Raw genomic sequence first — 15,318 nt, 5'->3', positions numbered from 1 at the left:
ACAAAGAAAATTGACTGGCACAGATGATGGTAAGTGGGGTTAAAGCCCAGAACAAAACAGCAAAGGTGGGCCTTGATAGGGAAAGAAGACAGGTGGGACGAAGCTGATTGATGGAATGAGATTATGAAAAAAGATAGTTGTATGATTAATGAAGATAGCGTGTGTTTGCAAATATTGAGTAGTGATTCAGAGAACTTTTCTAAAAGGCAGAAAACAGGTTTAGATGGAATCTAAATCCTTTTGTCTTTATCTCAAAAAAATCTAAATTGAAATAAGCAGGTAACAGGAGGTAGTATTTTGGGATGAGATAGACTAAGTTAATATAGATTTGAAAAGGAATCTTAGTGGCTTTCAGTATAGAATTTTAGATATAGAGAAACATTCTAAATTTATAGCTGTTTTGTTAGCATTTTTATTATTGGAACAGACATAAAATAAGCCTGTTAAAATTTAGAGATAGTAAATAATAAATATTGATAAAGTCTGTCCGTGCTAACTTATACCATGAATAGGAAAAATAAATTTGAACAGGTATTTTACAGTGGAAAGGAACTTTAGACATTAGAAAATATGTTCTTCATCCTCCTGTAAGAAAATTAGAAAAGGGAGAAAATGTCACCAATGTCAAGCAGAGATTCTATGTTCCTTTTCCTCTGTACTTTAACTTTCTTTCCTCCTTCCGTCCCGAGATATTTAGTAAATGCCTGCTTTGTGCTACATGCTGTGGATACAAGGGGGAATAAAAAATTTTGTGGATCTTTTCTTAGAATTTGCCTTCTGGTAGTTAATAGACTTGGTTACATGCTATTTGTAACATATTTGACATAGTAAGTGTCAAAAACCAATGAAGCCATGCTGGCCTGTTGCATACCTGCAGTTGGAATGTCCCTGCTTCTGTCTAGGACAGATGTGTTTGTGTGCAATTCTTAGCAGCCTCCACACCCAGCATCTAACTTGGCCATATTCCCCCAGGTTCCAGTGGCATGTGCTGGCAGAGTGCTGGGTGCAGACTTCTGCCCAAACCTGGAGGAGCCAGACCAGAGGCTGGAAGTCCAGGTTGGAGTCTTACTGCTTTATTAGTTGGGGGTGGTGTGGCAAAAACAGTGGTTCCTGAATGTCTGACATGGATACATCAGTGTCATCAGGAGATGGACAGTTGTAGAGATAGGTTTAAAGGAAGAACCAGGGTGGCATGTGTGCCACAAAAAGTCCTTTTTAGGCTAAATTGTCTGTAACTGGAAATAGCTCATTTATTCATCCAAGAAATGGTATATACTGTGGTAGGTGAGAACATGTTTTCTGAAGGCTGGCTGCCTTGCTTTACAAAAGTTACTGTGAGACACTTGGCAGAGTCACTCAGCCACACTGGGCTTTAGCTTTCCCATCTGTAAAATGGGGACTTGCCACCGAAGGTGATTATGAGGACTGAATGTTGTAACATCTACCTAGCTGGTAGCATAGGGCCTGGCACATAAGAGACCCTCAGTAAAGACTAGCTCTTATCTTTTAAAAGCATTGTTATCATGTGCTTGGTTGCATGATGGTCTCACAGCTCAGCAGAACAGAAGCCTTTGGGCACTGTACTAGAAAAGTATGATTTAATGGTAACTATCTTCCCTTTTCATGTATGGAGAGATATGTCTTGGGATACAATATTAAGTTCTTTAGTCAAGTGAAAGTATTTATTTGGAATTCAGCTCATGTTACGTGGTCTTGGGATATTAGAAGTAATTCGGTATTTCATAGATAAGAATATAAGTATGACACGTAGCTCAAAGACCTACCTTTACTCTGTGTGCCATGTAGTATTTAAGGAATGTGTGTGCTACTACTGGATGAAGTTGTCACATGGATGGCATCCCTAGCATGAGCAAACACGTGCTATATTTTTTTCAGGACCTGCATTTGGCATCATTTTCTAAATTTTCAGACTTACTGGATGAGCATGGTGAGCTTGGTTTTAAAGCATTTTTGCTGATTTAGACACCTTGCATGAGAAAAGAAAATAGTTTTAAAAATTGACTTCTTCGCAGTTGGAGTGAAGGTGGAAGTGGTGGTAGGAGGAGGTTTCCGTTTTTATGGTACTGAAGAGTGCACTGTCTCCTGCACACCTGCTCTTGGCCTAGGGAAGACCACCTGAGTTCCGCTGTACCACAAGCTGGTCCTGTCTGGGTGGTGCATGGCTACAGTACAACAGAAAAGCAGGTGTGACACATATGAGACATGATCATGTATTTCCCAGTTCTTGAAAGTGAACAGCTTGTGCGTGACACATAAATGCAGAGTGATGGAAGACTTTTCATGGAGAGTGGTCTGATCCTTGACCTCTCTGGGTAGGACAAGTGATGTTCTTCAAACACATCACCTGGAATGGTCTGTCATGGGTGGTTGTTGGATAATCTGTTTGGGAACCTTGAGTTATGAAGCGAAAAGCAATGGGTTTTGCAGATGTGACTGTGTGAAATAAAACTGAAAGAGACCAACGGAGAATATTATTTTAACATACCAAGAGAGAAGATGATGTTTACTAGTTTACATGAAACCCTGGTTGTAGGTAGTTAAAACATTTGTAGAGTTGACAATTCATCACGGTCCTTGTGAAGAAGACCAAGCCCCTGGGCAAAGAAATGACTCTCATTTTATTGGACTCCTCCGCTTGCAACACCATTTTGGCAGACTGAGTGGAAAGGTTGAATGTGTTCAAAGAGTCAAGTGTGGTGAATTGGTGCATTAACTGGGACTCATTTGAACATTTCCTTCTTGTTTTCCTTTTCCTTTCTAAATATAACTTCCATACATTTTAATGATATCTGGTACATATCCACATTATGTCAGACATAAAAAAAACCCTGACACTTAATAGGTTCTTCACCAGCTAACAACTTCAGGAGTAGTTTTTTGCTTCTAGAGTCCTTTCATTCTTGCTATGGGGCATGTATTCTAGTCTTTTCCCCCCTCTCCCCCTAAGAAATGAGGCATTTCTTAGTTTTTAGTCTTAATTCTGCATTTCAGGGAATTCACCATAGGACTTGCCAGAGACCTCTGTTTTCCCTGCTTGGATCTCAGGCTGTCCCTCAGGGCCAGGCATTATAACCACTAGAGGATTTGCTGTTTGGGCCTCCTGATTCTGAGAATTACCTCTTGTACACCGTGATTTAGGAGCAATAGTTTGTTTATATCCTTTCCTATGAAGGATTTTCATTTAGACACACAGTGCCCATATCTGATTTAACTTTTCTATTTTAGCTGACATAATTTCTCTTGACTGGTGGAGTCCCTTTCTATTCTTACCTCTTTCCTTTTTACTCTTTTTCTATCCCTAAAATTTCAGATGGCTCAGCAACTTTATTGCTTAATAATTTCAAGATCCTTGACACTCTTTCATGAACATATCTTTGGTTTTGAATGACTGTTATCCTGAGGTCCGTGTCTTACTTGACTTTGCAAGGGTGTCTTCGGGCTTATTGTGTTAATATGCTTGATTTAGAAAAGTAGCTGGAAATCAAGACTTTGATTCACTGTCTAATTTTGATTTTCTTCATTTTTTTTTAAGATTTTATTTATTTATTTGAGAGAGAGAGAGAGATCACAAGTATGCAGAGAGGCTGGCAGAGAGAGAAGGGGGGGGCCCGATGTGGTGCTCCATCCCAGGACCCTGAGATCATGACCTGAGCCGAAGTCAGAGGCTTAATTTACTGAGCCACCCAGGTGCCCCTCCTCATTGGTTCTTGAAGTGGGTATGAAACTGTACTTTCTTATAGCTTGGGAAGTTAACTGATGTATATTAGCAAAAAATTGTGCTCTTAAATAATTATTTTCTAGGAAATAGTTATTCTAGATTAGACTTCCCCTAATTCCTATTAAATATTATATTTTCAATCAGAGAAAAGTTACTTTTTAAGTCTAACTGTGCCTTATCCTATATTGCGTTTTTACAGTTAGCCCAACACAGTTCTTTTCTTGGTTGGGAATTCAAGATGTGGGGTTGACTTGATATTTTTCACCACTAAAGTGCTTAGAAAATTAGAGTAAATAATGAACCAATATTTCAGTATCATATTAGACACAATTTACTGTGATGTTTCATAAACCACAGACTCCTTTCTTCTGTGAATGCGTGAAGGATCACTTTTTTTTTCCCAGACATACCGGGGTGCAAGTGTAAATTTCCATAAAATTTAAATGAGGTGCTTCCTGTAATTAATGAACAATTGTGGCTGCTCTCTAGTCTGCATTGTAATTAACCGTGATCAGGCTTGTTTAGTGATGACACTGTTCCTGTAATAATTTGACAAGCTACTGTGAATTTGCCAGGTTATTAAACAACCTGCAGCATTCACTTATGGAATCACAGGGATGAGCTTGGCGGCTGCTGCTAGTTAAATGCAGCATAAGGATGAACTGAAAGCTGCTTATTGAAGTCTATCGATCACCATGACCAGATTTAAATTCCTATGATTTTGGGGAAGTTAATTAATTTTGTGTGGGTTGTCTTGAAAACTTTTTATTGCATAATAAACCTGCTAGGGCAAAGCTGGTCATTTTTATGAACTCATAATGAAGCCAGCAAATTTTCTATATTATTATCACCAGTATGGACCAAAAAGAATTTGAGATTTCCCCTTCCCACCCTATTAAACGGGTAGAATTATTTAAAAACAACAACAAACTGTATTCTCTCCAAATTCATTCACAACATTCAACATTCCTCAAATATAAGTTCATTGTGTGTGTGTGTGTATGTGTGTGTGTGTGTGTGTGTGTGAGAGAGAGAGAGAGAGAGAAACAGCAGATGACCTTGAACTAAACACAATGCAGGTAGAGTGAGCCATCTAAGTGGACTAGTAGCCTTATGTCCATGGTCACTAGTACACCCGCCTTCCCCAACCCCCCTTCAGGTTAAGAACTGTTCAAAACGTTACTGTCTAGTTACTGTGGTGTCTTTCATTCAGATTCTGTTTATTGACTAAACCGCAAGGATTCCTGCCCAAAGTACCAGGCGGTCTATGCTTGACTGATTTTGATTTTCTAACATCAGCCCTGGGGTTTATTTGAAAAATGTACATACACTGCAGCTTTAACAAGTCAAGTGACTGCATGTTTTTGACCACGGAGTGGAGTATATCTGAAGATCATTAAATTTGGGGGGGTGGGGGAGAAGAGGGGGTGGAGAATAAGTGTAGTAGTCATTGTACCATTGCAGAATGTGTGTGTGTGTGTGTGTGTGTGACACATGGTTTTTGTCTTTTCATCTTCTCCAAGAGCCAGAAAGTTTCCTGCCGTTCTCTTTCCAGCTATTGACAAATGATTGCCAGATGTGAGATCTTTGCAGTGCTCTTTCCCTCAGCAAACCTGCAGCGATGGGATATTTGATTCTCCCTTGCCCATTTCATCTCCTTTCCACATCTGCCAGGGGCACACAAGCAATACATCCCTACATGAGAGTTTAAAGTTTATTCAGCTCCTTTTTCCCCTCCGATACAGTGTTTGGAGACAACAGAATGAGGTCCATATGACTCTCTCCCAACTTCACTGTATGAAATTAGTTGTTTATTTTACTTATCTACCTCTTAGTAATTGAACTATTTCATTTTAGTTTCGGTCCATGGAAAATTTGATGCAACTCTGGGAGTGCTAAGAGTTTCCTATTGTTGTCTGCTTGCTGCAAGTATGCCATCATCTCGACTTTCTCCGATCGCCTCAGTTCTGATACAGACTAGACTGTTGGCTTCATAGAACTTCCTAGGAAAGCAATTTTAATAAACAACTGTCAAAACATAAGTGTAGCATGTCTGTAAATTTCAGTAGGCATTTGAGATTAAAAGAGCCTGCTATGAGGGGGAAAATTCAACTTGTTTGGCTTTATTAGCTTACCCTGTATTTGTGTCCATTGTCAAAGTTGATATGGATGAGCTCCTAGTTTTAATCCCAAATAGTTTATAAAAGAGAAAGTACACTGAGTTTTGGAGGCATCTGAAATTAGCCTGTGTAGGCCACACACATAATCACTAACATGCACAGAAGCCTTTTGCATCTGCTTGGAATCTGTATTGATATTGATTTTTTTTTTTCTTCTCATCTCAGGTTGAAGATATTTTCCAAAATGCTCTTATAGCTTATGTTCATACTATAGGGTGGGCTGACACAGGTGGCCTTTCAGTTTTCCTATTATACTTTTTGGCAAAGAAAAGGGCCCCTTATTCCCCGAATAAGATCAGCGTGGCTTTTTTCTTTTTTTTAACATTTAAAAAATAATCCATAAAATGTCTGCCACATGTTCTCTAGTTGATGGAAATGTTTTCCAAATTAGAGCTGTAGTATTGGATTCTTACTGTATCAGTGCTAGTATGTTTACTGTTTCTGCTACCCTGTTAGCTACTCTTAGCTACTTGTGATTGTATGAATTTATATCTTTTTGTGAACTTAAAATGATGAATATAAGATAATTAGCATTTCTGAATTTCATACTGAATAAAAATTTTGGTTTTCTAAAAAAGAAGTAAATGGCTTTTTCCATTATTAGAATCAAAATAATGAAAGTGTGAAGTCTATTTTTCAGTATGTTTTTTAAAAGAAAATAAGACAACAAACAAAACCTAGCAAGCACAAAAAGAAAAAAAAAGCCAACAGCCCCTGAAATGAATAAATCTTACTGAGCCTAGAAAAATAGGTAAATCAAAATCATCAAGATATTTACATGAAATGTGAGCAACTTTCTGTATATCCATTATATTATGCCTCCATAAAGTTTAAAAAAAGAAAAAGGGGTAAAACTGTTGGCCACAAGTTCCCAAAATGTTGTGTATTTCAATTGGAAGTATCTGTTGAATAGCAGAAAATTATAGTTGGAGATACAATGATAAGGGGCACCTGGGTGACTCAGTCATGTGTCTTTGACTCACGTCACAATCCCAGGACTGAGCCCTGCATTGGCTCCCTGCTCAGCAGGAAGTCTGCTTTAACCTCTGCCCCTTCCCCCACTCCTTTTCTCTCTCTCAAATAAATAAAATTTTTTGGGGGGAAGATTTTATTTATTTATTTGACAGAGATATCACAGGTAGATGGAGAAGCAGGGAGAGAGAGAGAGATAGAGGGAAGCAGGCTCCCTGCTGAGCAGAGAGCCTGATGCGGGACTCGATCCCAGGACCCTGAGATCAAGACCCGAGCCGAAGGCAGCGGCTTAACCCACTGAGCCACCCAGGTGCCCTCAAATAAATAAAATCTTAAAAAAAAAAAGATATAATGATATATCATTAGAGTGCTTGCTCTCAAAAACAACATGATGATCACCATGAAGGTGGTAAGTTTAAACAATATCCTTCAAACCAAAATTACCCAAACCAAAGAGAATCCCTGTGGAAAAGTTGATATTTTTATTGTCCTTTGGCATTCCCTGAGGACTGACGCCAGGTTAGGCACTCAGTGGATGCTGGGAGTGGGGGGGCGGTGCGGGAAGGTAGAGGTGAAGAGCTCTTTCATAAAACAACAAGGTTAGGAACTCCTGTGGCAGGAGCCAAGTTCCTTTGCCTGTAGATCACTTCATGTAATTTGCCTTTGCTAATGTGTTTGCTGGTTTCTCATGCCTTCCTGCTTTTTCCTCAACATGGTTACTCTGGGAGGCAGAGAGGTGCTAAGCAATGGAGGTGTCATCCGGCCCATGTACCTAGGGAATGTCCTTCAGAGGACGACTTGTCACCAGCCGTCAAAGAAGAGAGTGGCTTTGTGGTCTCTGAACATCTGGCAGCGCTGCACAGGAAGCTGAGGGGGTGTCATTAATTGTGATGAAATAATTTAAACCATCAGGAATAAATGAGGCTGTTAAGCTAAGTTCAGATTCCATTTGCCAGGCACATGTGTCTAGCAGCCTGTGTGCAGTTAAAAAAAATTGAATTATATTAGCTCATGAGTCGAAGTGAAACAGATACTGTAAATGAAACAAGTTGCTGTGTGGTGATGACATCGTGTTGAACCACTTCACAGAGTTACAGTTTGTAGGATCAATAAATTGAAAGTGGTACATTACTTAATGAATTTTTATATAAAAGCATTCTTATGCAATTGAGGGATAGAGTGAGGACCAAGTGTGTGTTGGAATACAGGATGGGTAGGTGGATGCGAAGAAAGAAGCAAGCCATCGGGTCAAGGTAGGGGGGTAAGTGGTGTTCTTAGTCTGCTAAGGCAAACTGGATTGATGCACAGCTCACCATCCTATGGATCAGGCCTTGGATACAGTATTCAGTGCAAGTGCTCTGGGCAGGAGGACAGTTTTTCTCTGATAACTAACTCCAGATGTTCCTTTGGGAGCTTTTGCTCCTTTGGGCACATCTGCATTGTTTTCTGGAGAACAGGGACAACTATCTTTGGTGATAGATTCTTCCTCAAGCAAATGGACATACTTCCAAGGCTTTGCACAGTTGTGAACACTGACTTCAGATCTAATTTTCAAGTACTGTGGAAAGAGGCAGCCCTAATTTCTTTACAAAGGAAAGTCTGTCAGGTTTGGAATGCCGGGGCATCTCCGAGGTTTTAAGCACTAAACTGAGCAATGGTGTGTACGTTCCAAAGTACATTTCTAAAATAAAAAGTCATTCCTTTACACCTAAGCAAAGTTTTCAACTTGAACTTCTATTTAAAAATAAACACAGGATTTTGAAAAAATAAAATGAGACCGTGTAGATACACAAAGCATTTTTTAAAAAGCACCAGAGAGGTAATCCCTCTGTCCATCGAGGTGATGGTCCAACTCCAGCAAACCTTGGACAAGAGTCATTTTACTACAAGCGTCTTACCTCCCTCTGTGTCATCAGTCTCCTCTACACCTTCCTGCTTTTGTCTCTTCCTTGTTGTGTACCTCCTTTTTTTCTTCTCTATTTTCTCTTTCCCTTCCATTATTCTTTAAATTTTCATTCTTTTGTATTTGTTTCTCTTTACAACTTATTCCGTCTTTCATCAAAGTGAACTGCAGTTCTGTTTTCCTTCATAGTCCTAGTTTTTGTGTTAGTAGTTAATAGATCAGTATCCACAGTTACTTAAATTGTGAACTTATAAATTTTAGGTTGCATTGTTACATAAATTTGATCATTGGTGGATTTTTTTTTCAGGAATGTGAATGGAACTTAATTAGGTTTTTTTTTTCTTTTTAAAGGAATGCAGAATAATCACTTAATCATCCTTTTCCCTGGACTTTTGAGTGGAATTGTTATTGATGAAAGCCAGAAATTTGTGGTTCCCACTTACCGTTTTCCTTCTTACCCTGACATGAGGACGACATTCAAATCAAAGTACTTGAATTTCCTGACATCTAATAGAGCATCCAGTAGTTAGGCGATTGCTTCTGTGTGTTTTGATCTTTGGATTTCTTTTTAATTGATGAAAAAGAGCAGGAAGATTTGAGTTCTTCAGATCTATTTTCTTGGCATGGCATTGTTGGAAGGGTTGAAGGGTTGTGTGTGTGCATAAGGTACTGAGTCTAGCACAGAGCAAGTAGTAAGTGCATTATTGTTATGACAGAAAGGTATTTTACTAGTTTCTGTTGGCTAAGCAGATAAAAATTAAGAAGAATTTTTTTCCTGAAAATTTCACATAGTGTAACTGTTTTAAATTATATTCACTTTAAAGTTTTACAATTTTTTCCCTTAAGAATAGGAATCCAAGGTGAACATAGGGAGTTTTGAACAAAATGTCTATGCTTTTCTTTCTTTCTTCAGAAGAAATCACAGCATTCTGTAGTGCATTTATTTATTTCAAGTAAGAAAATGATTGTATACTCAGTAGTTGCTTGAAGTTTTCTTTTGTAAGAGTCTTAGTAAATACTTGATAGATTAAGTAGTTTCATGAACTTAAGTTTCTTCCTCCCTTTTTAAATTTTGTTAGAGTGTGTGGCCTGGATGCCTTTACTACATATTTTCAAAATTTAAAAAATTTTTCTACTTCTGTTGTTACTATTACTCTCTGCTTAAGTATCATTAAATTCATGGATTCTGTATCTTGAGTTCTGTATATTAGGTACATTACAGGTTAAATAAATCTTGGCTGAATGGCCGGAGAATTTACCTACATTCTGTATTCTCTCTCAAAACCACTATATGAGGGAATGTTATCTAGATTTCAGATAACCAGCATAACATAAGTTCAAGTTGGGAACTGTCAGTAGGAATATAAGAAATGTTGAGTAAGGTGCTTATTTTTACTTTATGTAAGTTCCCAAGTCATAACAGCTTCTTAGATTCTTCATAGAAGGAGAAAGAAAAGATAAAGGTGGAAAAACAGGAAGTATTTTAATTCTTGACTTGAATAGAGAGAATTGTATGTTTGTGTCAGAACATGTGCATGTATATGGATTTTGTATATACATGCAATATATATCATTACATATAAAACCATATTTTTTTATGTTTATAGGAATGGCTATGATATTCTGTTTGAATATTTTGAGTTAGTCATAGTAACATTGCATAAATGAGGGTTTACATTGAAAACACATAGTCTACCTTCTTACATCTGAAAAAAAAAAAAAAAAAGGTGGGGGGAAATCTTCCATTAAGGTAGATAATGGAATCTCAATCTGTGTGTGAGATTCTTTAGGACTCAGTATTTTTTTCGTATGATTTGATAATTTAAACCTGAGAATTCTTTGTATTTATATAATCTATAATGTTTTCATTTTACAGATATAGAAAATGCAGAAATTTGGAAAATGCAGAAAAGGTATAGGAATTTTAAAAAACTTACCCCACATTACATAGTTAGCTAAAACATTATCCATTTCTGAGGTGTCATTTCCTTGAATATACTGTTTACTGATTTTTTATTCCTTTAGACTTTGTAAGCATTATAGAGCAGGGTTTAAATTCTTTTCCTATCACAGAAAATTATTTGACTCCTTGTATCCCTAGTTCTAGATAATCTGAGTATTAAGAATACCGGAGTCTACATTTTCAGATACCATAATAATAGTGTTAGCAGATTCCCTCATCAAAACAGCAGATCCTTCTGCCTGATTCAGGAACTGTGCTAACTGGATGCTAAGAAATGGGATGTTTGGGTCTTCCTTTTTTTCTTTTATTTTCTAGTGTGAGGTCATTATAGAATTTAGGTGTTTGACAAAAGGTAGCTCTTGAACGTTAAAAGGTGGAAATAGTTCTATCTGAATAAGAAGAGAAATGGCCTTTACAGACATCTGAAGAATGGAATTACCCAAGAATATAAGTGTTACTTCTTAATGTTTAGTACTTGCCAGTGGAGTTTTGTGGAGCACAGAGGCAAACTAAGTCCGCTGGAATTCATTGTTTTTATAAAAACCATCTTTAAGTGCCTTTTTGAGTATGGTCCTGTGTTTGCATCCTATAAAAAGTGAGCTGAATAGACACTGTTTCTGCCCTCTAGGAGTTTATAATCAAAAACAGATAATGTAGCTGACATCTGTTATTATATTAACTTCCTACAAACAAACATTGATCAAATACATAAATACAAGTTTTATATCAAAGACAAGTAAAAACCTTTTTGCTTGCCCAATTAAATAAGTAAATAGACATCCCCTCCCCACAATGAAAGTATCCATGGATGGTTAAAATAACTAAACTAGAATAATCCTGACACCAAGATAATCCTTTTACATTGTTATTTTTAGGGGCTTTCAAAGAGTGCTGGCATTACCATGATGTCACTGATAGCTTATTGTAAGGGGGCCTGGATTCAGGCATATTGTTTTTATCTTTCTGGTTGAATTTTCCTCTCTTTCTGGAATTTTCTGATATCTCTTTGTTGACTGGTGGTACTTGCTATTGTAAACCAGCATCCTGGAGTGTACTTATAAAAATTTATCCAAGACCCTGATATTAGTAGAAATGATTTTTTTTTTAAACTAACAGCCTTTTTACCCCTTTGAATCACTAGTTAACTGCATGAAAACAAATATAGGAGCTTAAGATTGATGCTATATAACAAGGTGAAGTTATGTATCCAAAAGGCTTTGAGGGAAATACTGGTTTAAAAAAAAAAAAAAAAGGTAAGTTCACAACTTTGGAATAGACAGATCTGGCTTTGGATTTGAGTAAAGCTAGACTAACTAAAATTAAATATATAAATGTTGGTAGGGGGAGATAGGCATTTAGTATGATTTCTTTCTTCATGTTTCAGTCTTAATGCAGGGTATATTAACAGTCACTTCGTTTTTGAAGTGTGAGTGTTGGGAAGTCTAAACATAAACCCATCTTAAAGTTCAAAATATTAAAAAAATAGCTATCCTTACCCCAGTGTAGGTGTCTGTGTAAATTAAAGCATGTGGATGCATAAATTAATTAGAAGAACAGTTACTGATATAAATCAAACTTATTTGGTACACTGATGAAGTGAGCATTGTTTATAAGATTATCTTGTTATTTAATCTCTTCTATATAAACCTGGCTGGTTAGCATTATGAAGTAATAATACAATTAATGTGATGATGGTATACTTTTTCTTGGTACAGGCCTGATCCTGCAGGCCTTTCTTGACTGGGATTTGTGTATATAGAGGGCCATCAGAACTGGAAATTTTAATTAGCAAGAATGTTCCTACCTCCCCTCCCACCCCCCGCTCCAGTTGTATGCTGTTCCTTGGGATACTTTATTCTTTTTGAACTGCTCATCTATTGACCCCAGAAGAAAAAAACTGCCTTCAGATACTATTTTTCTCAAAACTGAGCAGAGTTCATTATAAGAGTTACCTGCTTCAAGCTATATGCTCCTATGCCAATGGGTCTCAAATAAAGAGAAAGTTTTACTTATAAATGAAGCTATTAGGAATTTCTTGAATAAACAAAGGTTTTTTTTTTTTTTTTAAATCTTTGATGTGCAGAGGAATTTTGCTTATAACTCCTAGTCCTGTAAGTCCATGTGTAACACATGCAAAGAACATTCATTATCTTCCATGTGAAAGAGAAAGCACTCCTGTTAGCTAGGGAGCAGAAAACAGAAATGCTTAAAAAATAAACAGAATCCTAGTGCAAAAGAAAATTGTTAGTGTCAGTAGTGAGTACTTGACTTGATTCAGGACTTTTGCTGGCGTTTTTTGTCCTCCTTACTCTGCCTGCTTTCCTCATACCCGTCCCCCTTACTCCATCAAGTTGGTTTCTTTATGTCCCCAAATGAAACCGTTGGTTTTGGGAAGTTGAATCAAAGGTGTGTATTTTATTGATTTTGCTCTCAGGTTGCTTAACTACTTCATTGCATTCTTTTATTCTTTAACAGAATTTAGTAGTAATACCTAATAATTTCACTAAGGACTTGCAGAAAAACAAATTCCAAAGGTAATTCCCTCTTGATTTACTTTATGAATGCAACTTGATGACTGATAATTGTTGTTACTACCTAATCGCATCTAGAGAATGGATTTATTACAACAGTGTTGTTTTAGGATTATACACAGGACAGTTATGATTGTGAATAATGAAATCTTCATTGTGATTTCATTTTGCCCTGAACAATCAGCAGTTTTTTCCTTCTTTACTGGTCTGTGTTGATGTTAAACACTTCCGAATTGACAAGTTAGATATTTGGATATATTATTTTAAAGATTTTTGTCTCATCTTCACAGGAGTGCCACAGCTATCTCTGTTTCAAACGTGATTATCTGTGATGTCATAGCAACATCCCTGGCTGTTAGCAGAGTATGTATTATTTCTGTGGTTTTGTGAATCAGTAACCACTAAAAGATTTCAGACCAATCATCTATGAATGATTTGTTCAGAATGTCCTTAATGAGAGAAACTGTGGCGTAAGACAACCTCACAATACATGTAAGGATACTTTTTCACTGTTACACTTGGCTCAGTTCTGGATTATGCAACTTGGATTTTCAATCACTCTTCTACTATGTAGATGTATTTGATGGAGTTTGGGTCTGTTTTCTGGGAAGCCTTGCAGGACACTACTTGTCAAACCGGTATTTGAAATCAGGGATCTGCGGACTGGAGCCAAGCATATGGTGGGACAGGAAGCTTTCTGGGTTGAAGAGGTGACTAACAGTGAGCTGACTGCTCTTCTCCACTCACTTAGGAGAGCCTGCTTCTCAGATCTGATAGGAAGTAGGTTTCATATTTTTGAGAAGACAATTTGAGACTGCATGTCCTATTTCTGGTTCATGATGCAGATGACCAGAGCACATAAAGAGCTCTGGGGTGTATAGTCTGGCTCTCTGGCAAATAGAAGCCCTAGTAGTAAAAGGAGAGGGTTGTAAGTTGTACCCATCAGAGTTTTTCTGAGTATGGCTCCTCCATGGGCTGCCTCTTCTTCTAGATGGGAAGATTTAGAAGCCTTCTAGATCTTCTAAGGGCTTTTCTAGTTGGTCTCTTTTTATCACTTATCTTTTCTTCTTTACTGTGAATTATGTTACTATCTTATCTATTCCTATTTTTTGGTCCTTTCAGATATTTCATTTATACACCTTAGGATCTTTTGAAGAGCTGACTCAACCTAGGTCCTCCTGCAAACAGATCAGGAGATACTGACTGACATGGAGGTGCTTTGTTCGGGTAGATTACAGAGTAAGAATGAAGGACCATGGGAAACTGATGGAAAGGTGACTTATTAAAGTGATCGGTACTACTCCTAATGGGTGCTCATTCTTACTGGGGCCTTTGGAGGCCCCTCATGAATACGTCTCCCCACAAAACAAAAGGGATGTGTTTACCCATTGGCTCATCCTTGGTTGACCTTTGTGGTCTCTTGAGCCTGAACTCCCTACACTTCTAATTTGTGCCTGTGCATCTTCTTCCATGTTGTCAGAAAGCAGGAGGCATACTCAGTCAGATGCTATTGAGCTATAAATGGGGGAAGTTGGTGTGATGTGGCTGGAAGAAGAGGTGAGACAAGGAGAGCTTTTGGTAATGCAGAGATGGAGTCCACCACAGGGACTGATACGTTGTTTTTCATATGGATCTAAAAGCCTAGAGTGTTTTGGAGTAGTTCCCTCCTGAATCCCTCATTGGTTGTAGTGGGCTTCTCACATGAGTTCTGTCAGGTGTGCCTTTACCTTAACTTTGTTATTTGAAAGGACTGTAGGCATTTTCCTTAATTTTAGCATACCACATGGAAAATTGGTCAGACTGAAGCAATCTAGAATGCATTACCCTTGCATGAACACACGTCCACGACTTTGTCCATATCGAAGCACAAGACATTTACAGACATTATCTCCGTTATATTGAGATATATCCTTGATTTTGGAATGGGAGAAGGTGTTAACCACTAAGCCACTGTGAATATTCTTCTAGAAAATATTTATTTAGCAGAATTCTGCCACAGGGTGATTTGGCTCCTTCAGATCTTCAAAAAC

General features: G+C 37.6%; 1 protein-coding gene across 10 annotated transcripts in view; it reads left to right on the top strand.

The window, feature by feature from the left end:
• The window catches only part of BNC2 (basonuclin zinc finger protein 2), a 423,723-nt gene that overhangs the window by 170,722 nt on the left and 237,683 nt on the right, over positions 1 to 15,318 (top strand). For 5 of the 10 annotated variants that reach the window (XM_082695070.1, XM_082695083.1, XM_082695069.1 and 2 more), the window contains one exon: positions 973 to 1,056. The exons of 4 other annotated variants lie outside the window; for them this stretch is intronic. In XM_082695070.1, the coding sequence (XP_082551196.1) occupies positions 973 to 1,056 (84 nt within the window). Of the gene's footprint in view, positions 1 to 8; positions 30 to 972; positions 1,057 to 15,318 lie in introns of those variants that run through there. One more of the 10 variants, XM_082695081.1, reaches the window with a different exon arrangement.

The sequence above is a fragment of the Mustela nivalis genome (assembly GCF_964662115.1).
Source record: "Mustela nivalis genome assembly, chromosome: 13".
Classification (NCBI taxonomy): Eukaryota; Metazoa; Chordata; class Mammalia; order Carnivora; family Mustelidae; genus Mustela; species Mustela nivalis.
Note: the sequence above shows the minus strand (reverse complement) of the source record. Positions and strands in the feature narration are given on the sequence as shown.